We start from the raw sequence: 12,350 nt of genomic DNA, 5'->3' as shown, positions 1-12,350 counted from the left end.
CCAACAGTGATCAGCGTGCTCAGAACTCTGGAGGCTTCGTGCAACAGCTATGCCCCAACTAGAGAGATAAGTATGACTCCTCGAGGTGAAACTTTGCCGAAGTGAGGTCACCATTCCGTTCTCTGCTTGTCACTGGTGACTTATGAAGATGCGAAAACCCAATAGGAGTTTGTCATGAGACAACGACAGTGACAGTGAGGAGAACCTGAAGAACAGCCAAGAAATCCTGCATGTGTCCTGGGGATCCAGCAGGAGATCTGATGTGCCAGCCTAACTCCCATTGGTGGAAGTGAAGGTGAGAAAGGCACAAAATAGGATCACGGAAATCACATTGAAAACTGATGGCAAATTCTCCAACAGCCTTCAGTGCATCCAGTAAGCAGCGTGGTAGTTACAGTACACCACAGGTTGCAGGCCTGGTGTCATGTCCACCGGGGTCTAACTCCTCTCTATTGTCCCATTAGGGGGACTAAAGAAACAAAAAGATGCCGATGATAAACCGCAATCAAACACTCACTCTCGCTCAGTAGATAATTCTTTGAATGAACAAATCTTTATTTCAACTCTCTGACGTTTTTTAACTATTAACTTGACTGTAACTTCCTCCTGTGCATGAAAAAATGGGGCATGAGTCACTGCACCCATCATTTTATAGTAGGCTACACTGCCCCCTGCTGGGTTCCTGGGTTTGTCTTCAGTGCCTGAACAGGGTTCTGGTGACACATCCAAGAGCGAAGGCTCTCGTCCAGAGGTGTCCAAACCTGTCTTCAACAGGCCACGGCTGGAGGGTTTGTTTGGTTGTTTGTTTGTTTTGTTCATTCTGGTCGAGTTCCTGTCTGACGATATTTGGACTCAAACGGCATTAAAACGATCAAGTGTTCACTCACGGTCAAGTGTTTCTGAGACCAGTACATGTTCACAGTGAACGTATCCGGCATGTAAATACACTGAAACTGAAAACTACAGATGTCATTGGTGCAGATTGTGTGTTTCACTGATGTCTGCTGTTGAACTCTCTCTTTACTGGTTTCTGTCACTGAAGCTCACAGCTGAAACAGATGTTTTTCTGAAGTTTTCCAGACAAAGAAGGTCAAAACAACAACCACACGAAGACACTGTTGATGTCTAGATAAAGCAACTAAACACACACACTGAAACAGTGAAAGACAGGTGTTTGTCTGAAATCCTGAGATGAGCAGAGCTCCAGAAAAACTCTCTGATTACTGTACAAATGTAAAACAAGAACTGAAGATGATCTGACTCACACAAAATGTGTGGTCACATTCTATGTTGTTTATATATACTGTACATATTGGGAAAGATTTACATGGGAAACAATAAAGCCATTTTTTTCGGATTGGAAACATTGTTTTCCATCTGTTCCTTCAGTTCACTGGAGCCGGTTCATGAGGCCAGCAGGAGCCGAAGTGGTGCTGTTATGACCCTCTTGGCTTGCAGACTCCTCCACAGCCTTCAGTCAACTGAGTGGGGCTGATGTGAACGGATGAACCTTTCTCATTGTTTCTCCCCTTTTTGGCAGGAATCTTGGCTGACACCTGTAATCATTATTATTTTACAAATGATGATGAACTAAAAACTGTCATTTTCAGTCTCCAACAACAGTTAAAATTGTCAGGTCATTCCTCTGATTTGCGTGTGATGAAGCAGGTTGGTCTAAAACTCTCACTTCCTTCTCCGAGTCACTCAGCATGAACAGGGACAGCAGGTGGCTTCACTGAGCTGTGACCTGGCTCAGCTCTCTGTTCTAAATATATCAAGTAGAAGCTTCTGCTTCTGACAGTAGGTCTGTTGAGGAAGAGTCAGTCGTCCGGCTTCACTGACCACAGATCTCTCCTTCTTCAAAATCCCTCAAAAGCACTTTGTTAGTCAGGGCAAGCGCCACACACACATAAGTAGTGCATGTTCTCTGCAGATCAGGCTGTGTGAAGTCCCGACGTGGTGCCACAGTCCTGTATTGAGGTGTGTGCAGGTGTCCCAGGATTGACCAGAGTTTGGATCAGCATGGTCCCGTGTTACTGAGCACCTGTCAGGTGAAAAACGTGCCCGGATTTTGTTAAAAATAATATTGTATTTACTCTTTCCGCCAACACCCGACTGCTCATGTTTGGACTAAATTATAAAGAGCTACTTGTGTCCAAATCCAACTTTCCTGATGTTACATCATGTGACGTTGTGTTACAAATGTTGAAGTCTTCCATGATCCAGTCAGACCCCCATCAAGATGTTGCCCCTTTATGACATTATTGCTTCATAAAGTCTGAAATCCGATGATAGCTTACCAGAGTCAGGTGATTTATTACGTCTCCAAAAACCTGGTCCACAGATGAAGACGAAGGAGGCGGACACTCCAGGAGGCCTGTTTGCCAGTCCCAAGATGGTAGGGGAAGGTACCGGCTTCAATTCTTCTCCTCCCCCAGACCTAACCTTATTCAGTTTTAAATTGAACTATTTTGTTGAAGAATTGACGACTTATCTTAAACAATCGCCTTGGCAGAGCAACTTTCCTCAGTTGTTCAACTCTGGAAATCTTGCGTGACGCTTCTTGGAAGAAAACAACGCCATGTAAACTGCCAGTATGGTGCAAAGCAGTGTGTGATGGTTGGGTCCATCAGGCTAAGATCTGAGTTTCAAACTCAGAAGTTACCATGTTCTTCTTCATGTTAGGATATAGCACCCCACAACAGGAACTAAACAGCTCATCCACGTGAGTTTGAGACTGAAAAATGTAAGATTGTTGTCAAATGTTTGAGCCAATCACGAGGCTATCTGTTCTACCCCAGCATGGCCTGGAGCCAGGTGGAGGTCAGGTGGGTGCAGAAGCAACTGCAGGGCTCCTTGCTCCTGCGCCATGGTGCTCTCTCGAGATTTAGGTGGAGGATCTGGACACTCTGTTCTCACTCCTCATTCATGGTCATCAGCAGTGTTGGGACTATTGCGTTACTAAGTAACGCGTTACAGTTATTGACAGCATCTGATGGAAAAGCTTCAGCTTCAGTGGAGGTAAACCAGCTGCCCCCAGACGGGAAGATGGTCTAACAACATTATATACGATGACGAAGTCGTACGTAACTTGATGCAGCAGTGGCGCTCAGTCTTTGTTGATGTCTGCGGAGAACCCTTCATCAGCTGCGTTGTCACGATTATGATGATCTGCAGATGTGTACATTTCTCCAAGTCAAGCTCCTGATCCTGTCTGAAGAGCATTTTTTCCGTTTTATTCACTTCCAGATTCTACTCCCCCGACCTAGTTGTTTTTGGTGGGACTTCTTCGTGGGGACTGGTCTTAGAGTGGATTTATTGATTGATTTATTTTTCTAAATCTTAATGTCTTGGAGCTCCACTTTCACAACGGCTACAGAAACCTGAGTCAAGGCAGACAAATCTCCAGCCCATTAAAAAGCAAGAAGAGAAACAGAAGCTCTTCTCCAAAGAAGCAGATGAACAAATGTAGTTTATTTGAGCCGTGTTTTTTTTTTTTTAAGTTTGTTGTTTGCTCAACTCTCCTCAACAGAGGGCGCCACTGAGCTCCCACTGAAGCTTCCCTCCAGAATCTTGACTGTGAGTGTGTGAGGGGAAACACCAGGACATGTTGAGGACACACACACTTGACTGACTCACTGTGTTTGCATGTGTGTCCTTCCTCTCTGCTGGCGGCTCTTAAGAGCTCCCAGTTGATCACTGAGTGTCCACAAGACGCCGCCACCACAATGATGATGTCACTGAGTCCACTGCTGCTCACCCTGGGCCTCCTTGTTCACGGTGAGACTCTTCTGGACACTTTGACAAGCAGCTTCAGCAGCAGCTTCACGTTCTGCTGTGATGGAGAGAGACTGAAAGAAGCAGCTTCCACCTTCATCCTTCTCTTCTCTGTCTTCAAGAAATGATGCTTCTGTCTTCATGTTGATCACACTGGACTTGACTCCACAACTCTTCTTCTATGTTTTCCAGGTTCATCAGGAGACATCGTCCTGACTCAGACTCCTGGATCTCAGTCTGTAGCTCCAGGACAGACTGTCTCCATCACTTGTAGAACAAGCTCAGACGTTAGCAGCTGGCTCCACTGGTATCTTCAGAAACCTGCTGAAGCTCCTAAACTCCTGATTTATGACTCTACAACCCGTTGGTCTGGAGTTCCAGATCGTTTCAGTGGACAAGGATCAGGGACACAGTTCACTCTGACCATCAGCAGAGTCCAGCCTGAAGATGCAGGAGTTTATTATTGTCAGCAGAGTCGCACTTACCCGCTCACACAGTGAAACAAGGTCGTACAAAAACCTCCGTCAGCTGGACAGGAACTGATCTGACTCCACTGCTGCACACAAGTGGAGACACTTAGCTCATGTTCAGACTTTGACAATTTTTTTCACTTCACATTTTCACACTTCACTTTTTTTTAAAAACACTTTTGATCATTTATCAGTTTTTCCATCTCACGCTCCTCTCAACCATCAATATTTCTGCTGATTCGTCACTTAAGTCTCATGTAAACTGAGACGACACCAGTTCAGAAAAAATATTCAGATTGATTTCATTTCTCTGATAATGTTGGACATGATTTGCTGATGATGTTCTCAGTGACGTTCATCAATATCTCACTTTGCTGTTGGTGGTTTGGAAAAGAATCAAGAGGAAGAAACTCTATTCAAGTGGAACTGACTCACAATAATGAAAATTTCATCACAACAACACTCACATTTCAGTTTCCAAAATCGTATTATTATCATTATTATTATTGTTATTATTGTTATTATTATTATTATCATTATTATTATTATTAGTTAGTTTCCATATTTTGTTGATGTTTGTTTTCTTGACGTGTTTTCTGTGGCTGCTCTGTTGTCGTCACTGAGCTGCTGGAATGATGATCTTTCTCACCTGTGAGACCAATAAAGGCTTTTCTTATCTCATCTTAGAGATCAGATTCAGACGCGACTGAACAGAGTTGAAGCCAAAGATGTGATGAAGACGTCTTTATTGTCATGAAGTGATCCAAGAAACAAAAGAGTGAACATGTGGTCACAGAGTGAGCGAGGGACAGAAGCAGAGAGCTGCTGGAGTCCAGGCCGGTCTGCTCAGGACTGGGAACACTGCTGTCTCCTCAGTGTCTCTGAGACTGGAGTCTGGGAGCCCTGGGTGGCCTCACAGGTCACAGAGCCCAGCGTCCTCCACTGGTCAGCAGGGATGGTCAGGGTGCTGGTCCAGCTGTAGTGGCCGTCCTTCCCCAGCAGCCCGGGGCTCTGGCTCCCCTTCCTGCTCTGGCCGTCCACCTTCCAGGACAGAGTCCAGCCTGACGGGAAGCCCTTGTTGGCCAGACACACCAACGTGGCCTTCTCTTGCTGCAGCTCCTGGCTGGAGGGGGGCAGCACGGTCAGGGTGGGCTGGAGGTCACCTGGGAGACAGTGGTCACCTTAGATCATGGAAGTTTCTCATCACACAGGTGAAGGAAGGGGGAGGAGGGAAGGGGAGGGTAGAGAAGAGGGGAGAGACAGGAGGGAGAGAGGAAGGAAGTGGAGATGTATGAGGTGAGAATGAAGAAGGATGAATGGAAATTTACAAATATTTGGAGAGGCTGAGAGGATGGAAGGAGAAGTGGGAGGGAGCCTGAAACGAGGAGAAAAGGAAGGAAACGCTATGATTGGGTTGGTGGGAAGTTAGAGAGGTTGGAGAGAAGGAGAGATGAGGGGAGGGAGAACTGCTGCAGGATGAGAGGATGAAACCAGTGATGGTGGGATTGAGGCAGAGAAGTGGACTGATATAATCATCCTTCACTCCCACTGTCTCACTCCTCTACTCTCTGTCATTTTTCACATTGTAAAAACTCCAAAGAAAGAAATTAAATTTTAAAGAACAGAATTTAAGCTCAACATGTGAAAACTTTTCGACTATCATTGTTGAGACAAGAGGAGGGAGAGAACATTGAGAGGGAAGAGGTCTTTTGTTTCAAGAAGGAGGGCAAAAATGTACATTTGCATTCTGAAGATCACACGTTAAATTAATGAAGAAACTAACAGAAATCTGTTGAACCTCAGAGATGAAAATACTGGATTTTGAATCAATACTGAATCATTTTTGTCTGACTTTTATCACCTCCTTTACTTGTTTATGTTCATATCTGTTTGTCATCATGTGACGTGTAAATTCTAGCTTTCCTCTCGTCCTTCACTCTTCTTTATTGATCTCTGTTGTCATCATTTCACACTTGAATCTAAACTCACATCAACTCATTCTCTCTTTGACTCTTTGATTGTCCACTCGTCTCCTGAATACTAGATTCACTATTTGCTGCCTCAAATTCTCATGTTCCACTTTGAAATTCTCCTTTTTGACTCCTGAATTTTCAATCAAAACTTCACATCTAGTTTCTATTTCTGAGTAAAAACAAGTGTGAGAGTGAGCACTTACTTCCAACCTCCAGTCTGGTTCCTCCTCCGAACGTGCGCCACAGTGACACAAAGTCAGCCAGTCGTGCTACAAAAACCTCTGCCACACAAAGTGACTAGAATCAGACTGACAGTGAAGCAGGAACTGCTCTTGCTTCTCTCTTCCTCACTTGCAGACATGTTGCTGCTGAAGCATGTTCTCCTCATCAGACAGAGAGATGTTGCAGTTTTCTCCTCTCATGTCGTCTAACGTTCAGACTTGAGGAGGTCAAAGGAGTTTATCTGAGTGCAATTCGCCTCTTTTCTGTTCCCCCATCCTTGAGTGTTTCCCTTGCTCCACGTCTTGGATAGCGACGTCTTTAGTTCTTCATTTGCTGCCTGTACCCTTTTATTTTTTATTGTTTATTGTACATTAAGTCTTGTTAAATTTTACCTTGCCATTGCCGAGTCTTCTGTGAACCAGTTGCAATCTAGCACTTCTGTTCACCTGAGCCAACCATGACACAGTCAATTTGCTGAAACCTTTTGAGTTGAGAGTCATTGTGTTCACTCACTGTTGGTTGAACAGCAGTTTGATGCTCATGGTTTATGGAATGTAGCTGTCAATGGAAATGTATGTCGAAGGATGAGATGAGAGTGAAGGAAATATTTTTTCATTCACTCACTCAGGGATGTTTTTCTGACCAGATTTTCTTGTTAATATGCATCATATCATATATGATAATAATAATTATAACAACAACAATCATAATAAAATAAACCATTGAGAGTTTTTCTTGTCATGAATGACTGATGTGAGCTGTGAAGTGTCTCCACTTCAGTCGGATCAGTTCCTCTCCAGCTGACGGAGGTTTTTGTACGACCTTGTTTCACTGTGTGAACGGGGAACTGTAATCCTGCATACAATAGTAAACTCCTGCATCTTCAGGCTGGACTCTGCTGATGGTCAGAGTGAACTGTGTCCCTGATCCTTGTCCACTGAAACGATCTGGAACTCCAGACCAACGGGTTGTAGAGTCATAAATGAGGAGTTGAGGAGCTTCAGCAGGTTTCTGAAGATACCACGCGAGTTCGTTGCTAACATATGCGCTTGTTCTACAAGTGATGGAGACAGTCTGTCCTGGAGCTACAGACTGAGATCCAGGAGTCTGAGTCAGGACGATGTCTCCTGATGAACCTGGAAAACATAGAAGAAGAGTTGTGGAGTCAAGTCCAGTGCGATCAACATGAAGACAGAAGCATCATTTCTTGAAGACAGAGAAGAGAAGGATGAAGGTGGAAGCTGCTTCTTTCAGTCTCTCTCCATCACAGCAGAAGGTGAAGCTGCTGCTGAAGCTGCTTGTCAAAGTCTCCAGAAGAGTCTCACCGTGAACAAGGAGGCCCAGGGTGAGCAGCAGTGGACTCAGTGACATCATCATTGTGGTGGCGGCGGCGTCTTGTGGACACTCAGTGATCAACTGGGAGCTCTTAAGAGCCGCCAGCAGAGAGGAAGGACACACATGCAAACACAGTGAGTCAGTCAAGTGTGTGTGTCCTCAACATGTCCTGGTGTTTCCCCTCACTGCAGCTTTCACACAGCCTCAGGACGGAAACTCACAGAGGGAAGATATGAAGTAAATTCTTTAAATCCATGTTATAGACGAACAATGACTGTGTCCCACATCCTGAGTTGATCCAGGAGTTTATGACCTGCTTCCTCCTCTCACCAAGTTCACAATGCAGAAAAGCTGAGTATTTAAGTTGAAAAACACATCCCTGCTGGAGCTCAGGTCAAGTGAGTTGAGACTGATGAATGTCATTGGTGCTGATCCAGCAGAATTCAAACAGGTGCTGATGGTTATTTAGCGTTGCAGCAGGAGTCTATTATCTGAGTTTCATTATGAAATGATTTGTGCACTTTTGATTTCTTTCTCCTCACTGACAAGAAGAGCAGGAAACCCCATTTTTTTCATCAACCCATGCCCAGCAAAGTTCAGAACTTCATCATTCGACCCTGGTTTGAGGAAAACCAAATCAAAACATTTTCATCTTTCACTGCCCATAGATGGATCCTCCTACTCTGGAGGTCACCTCCTGCTGACGCCCTGCTGAACAATATATCTTTGTTGTTTTGCCTTTTTTTCCCTTTATTTACTGAAGGATTATCAAGCGAAGAGATAATTCAAAACTGTGCTGACTGTACTGCTGCTCATCATTAAGGAATTACATGACAAAATAGTTTCCCAGCACTTCAGACATTTCAAGAGCAACAAAGAGCGATTACCGCTCCCCTCTCCATCATATTGTTCATCATTGCTGATCTCATTTTCTCCATTCAGGTCAGTCTCCTGCCTTCGTTTTCACTGTGTTCAGCCCCATCACTCAATATTGGACCCAAACAAACATCATGATGGACCCGTGTCTCCACAGTGATCTGTGATTTTAAAAGTTACAAGTGTCACTTCAGGTCATTCCTGGGATTTGAGTCTGATGAAGCATGTTGGTCTTGAAATTTCACTTCCTGCTCTGAATCACTCAGCATGAACAGGGACAGCAGGTGGCTCCACTGAGCTGTGACCTCACTCAGCTCTCTGTTCTAAACATATCAAGTTCAAATGGAAACTTCTGCTTCTGATGTGATCGACAGGAAGGACTCTGGAGAAAACTCTTGATGAAGTTTTAGTCAACCTGCTTTTCTGACCACAGATCTCACCATGCTCTAAATTCCTCTTTAAACATTTTGTTTGCTCTCTGTTTTCAACCCGTAATATATTGACCTTGGACCTCTGAGTGGATGGGGAGACGCAGAACATTATCATGGGCCAGCAGGCTCCTACTCTGCCTACTGGTTGGTACAGCATGCTGTGATCACTGCATTCCATGAAGCTCCCACAGACACCAATGTTCTGCTCTGACTCCATGAATGGCAACATTCACAAAGTCAATCTATACCTATGTTGGTTTTGCATCTATTTGATTTCAAACATAATATAATGTGTTTATGACAAAGAGCAGATTGTGCTCTCTGAATTTTAAATCAATTGCTCCATTAAGCCACTGAATCCAATTGTGTCATTGTATTCCATTTTAGATGCAGAGGAGAGGAAAGTGAACAATAGACTGAAGTCACCTCCGTGTGTCATGGTTCCGAGGGAATGGACCCGAGTGCAGGAAGTGCAGGCCGACAGAGGGCACGATAGATGAGATTACAAGATTTAATTGATGAATAAACAATAAGTAGACAGACAAAAAACTATAACTAAAGGCGGCGGGAACTACACGCAGGGACTGGAGAAGAATCTGAAAACACAAGTGAGGCCAATAAGAAACACACGCGGAGTTAAGCTCACGAGGTTGCAATAAACAGGAAGAGTTCGGTGGTGGAGAAAAACAACACACACACAAAGAACCATGTCGGAGATATAAATGAAAAGTAAGACAGCTCACACGCCGGCCGAATGGCGTAAAGGAGAAACGAAAGCGGAGCAAGGAAGAACGGGGAACTCAGGATACGGCTGAATAGGGATTCAAGCACGCTGGAAAATCTAGAAAATGTCAGGGAGGAAATCGAGAGCATGTAAGTCTTGAAGGAGTTTACCTCAACAGAGCGAGAAGCAACCATCTGGCAAACGGAGCTGGCACGGAGGGAATATATCCATGGAAGGACTGACGAGGAGACTAGTGCCAGCTGCGTTGCCTGCAGCGCTGGACGGGAGACACGAAACGGAAACAACAACCGGGAGTAACAAAATAAAAGCGCGAAACAGGACGCGGAAGAAAAACAACAATGGACGGAAAGAATAAAGTGCGGACATGACACTGAAGTGTTTCTGACGGTTCGACAAGGTCACTTTTATGGTTGCTGTCACCATCATCAACACACTTCCTTCGGCAAATCTCTGGAATAAACTCATAACTGTCATCCATCCTCATCCACTTATCTTTTGCCGGGTGACACTAATCTGCACATATGATGGTCAGAATCATTGTGCGTGGCAACACGGCTCATGCCAGTTTTGGACTATAGATGTGGACAAAGATCAGTGCTGCATCTGGTTCCACAGACAACTTCCTGACAGTATATGATGTGAGACCGTCTGCACATCAGAGGAGCAGCTGTGGTTGACCTGGTGCAGCTTAAAATGACAATTCCTTGGTTTTCAGAGGCGTCACGTTATGTTACTGTCGTCAGCTGTGTCAGCAGTGGGTGGGTTGAAATAGCTTCTGCATTTTCCTCCTCTCTCTTTCTATTCCATTCATGAGCACCAGATCATTCAGTCAATGTGACTCACCTGAGTCGCTCAGTGGCTCCTGTACGTGTTACACTAACCACTTTCAAAACATCTGTTTAACTTCATGGTTATTTTTGAATTTGTTGATTTATTCTGTGAAAGCAGTAGAAAACCAACGAGTGGAGCGGGATACCAGGACGGGGCTTGTCCTCCATGCTCCTTCCCGATGCTCATCCTTGCAGTGTAAATGATGACGTTGCACCTGTTTTGAGGTTAAATAACAGCCTGTACTGTGACTCTGGTATATAAAACTGACATTTGTTCGTATTCATGTAACACAGGTTTCATCTGCACTTGCATTGTGGCAAGCGGAGGACGGCTGAATAATGGAAGGAGGCGCTGGCACCACTTTTGCTCCCAAATAATGCAATTTGGATTCAAAGAAAATGAATGAAAGAACAGAACGTTTTTGAAAGATTTATGGTGCGAATATGCCACAAGTTTATTCGGCATTGCAGGCGACAAAAAGAGAAGAAAGTCATGCAAGGTCTCTTTTTAACAGGCATGAAAATCCGGGAGTTGAATATACGAGTAGTGGATGGGAATTTAGGTTTTTTTTTTAATTTTATTTAATTAATACATTTTTTATTCAACTGATAAACCCTTCCTGACACTATGTTGGACGATAACTGTTGTGTGCAGCAGTGTTTTTCAACCCTTTTCAAGGCACGGCACCCTTGGCTCATTGGAAAAATCCCGAGCCACACCACTAAAAGGAATCTTGGTCAAAGTGCACTTGTGCTTAAAGTCCTGTAGAAAATCCCTATTCATTTGTGAAAAACTGTAGCTACTGTTATTGTTATTTTGCCAGCGTATTTGCAGAAACAAAGTGCAGAAAAACTCTTTGTTTCAAATGTGCCCAGAAAGGGGTGGGAAATGTAGCAAAATATATAATGATTTATTTATTTATTTACGCACTTTAAGTCTGCAGTGACCTTCATGGAGCTATAGAGAGCATGCTTCCAGTAGCAAGACCAAACACATGACTCTGGTGCCACTTCCATAAATATGAAACTATATCCTGATGTGAAATGTGTGAACAACATTTAGATATTTCTCAGTATTCTGCAAGTTTCTGTGAATAAGTGAACTGTTCAATGTACACATTCCCTGAAAGATAATGGACCTTGTTTCTCATTATAACTGCATTTAAGGCACTCGAAGGACGAAGGAGGGATCATTTGAACCCTATACCTTTGGTGACTACAGAGAGGTCTGGGAGTTAAATGCAGTTTGTCAGTCAGTCTCCTTGTAGTGACTATCACACAGACAATGAAAAAAACATGCCAGGTGATCAATGATCGATAAACTATCAGGGTTTAACCATGGAACCAATATTTTTGTCAATGAAAGTCCAGCACTTTAAGACGGTTGTCTTGCAGTATTGTACCATTAAATGACTTGACTCTCAACCCTCCGTCATTGCAGCTTCTCAGATAGTTCAATGTTTGACGTCATGCAACATTAAATTAAACCCTTGTGGACGTGTTAAACAAACTGGCCTTTTACCCACAAATCTACAACTGAATTATGAACCTGTCATTGTCAATGTTCTAAGAAAAGTAAAGAATTGGACAATGCAAATCTTAAGTCTGTACATCGAAACATAATAAATGATAACTGACATTCACAAGAGTCTTTCCTCAACAGAGGGCGCCACTGAGCTCCCACTGAAGCT

The 12,350-nt window shown here is 43.9% G+C and overlaps 2 gene segments (V, D, J or C); both read right to left on the bottom strand.

Moving 5' to 3' along the window:
• Positions 1 to 12,350, bottom strand: part of LOC128766475 (Ig kappa chain V region Mem5-like) — a 49,470-nt gene that overhangs the window by 10,506 nt on the left and 26,614 nt on the right.
• On the bottom strand, positions 5,053 to 7,819 carry LOC128766478 (Ig kappa chain V region Mem5-like). The segment is given in 4 exon segments: positions 5,053 to 5,410; positions 6,424 to 6,458; positions 7,278 to 7,578; positions 7,768 to 7,819. Coding segments are annotated over 4 exon segments (705 nt in total).

Source organism: Synchiropus splendidus, chromosome 10 (assembly GCF_027744825.2).
Source record: "Synchiropus splendidus isolate RoL2022-P1 chromosome 10, RoL_Sspl_1.0, whole genome shotgun sequence".
NCBI classification, from domain to species: Eukaryota; Metazoa; Chordata; class Actinopteri; order Syngnathiformes; family Callionymidae; genus Synchiropus; species Synchiropus splendidus.
This window is presented reverse-complemented; position numbering and strand designations above follow the sequence as displayed.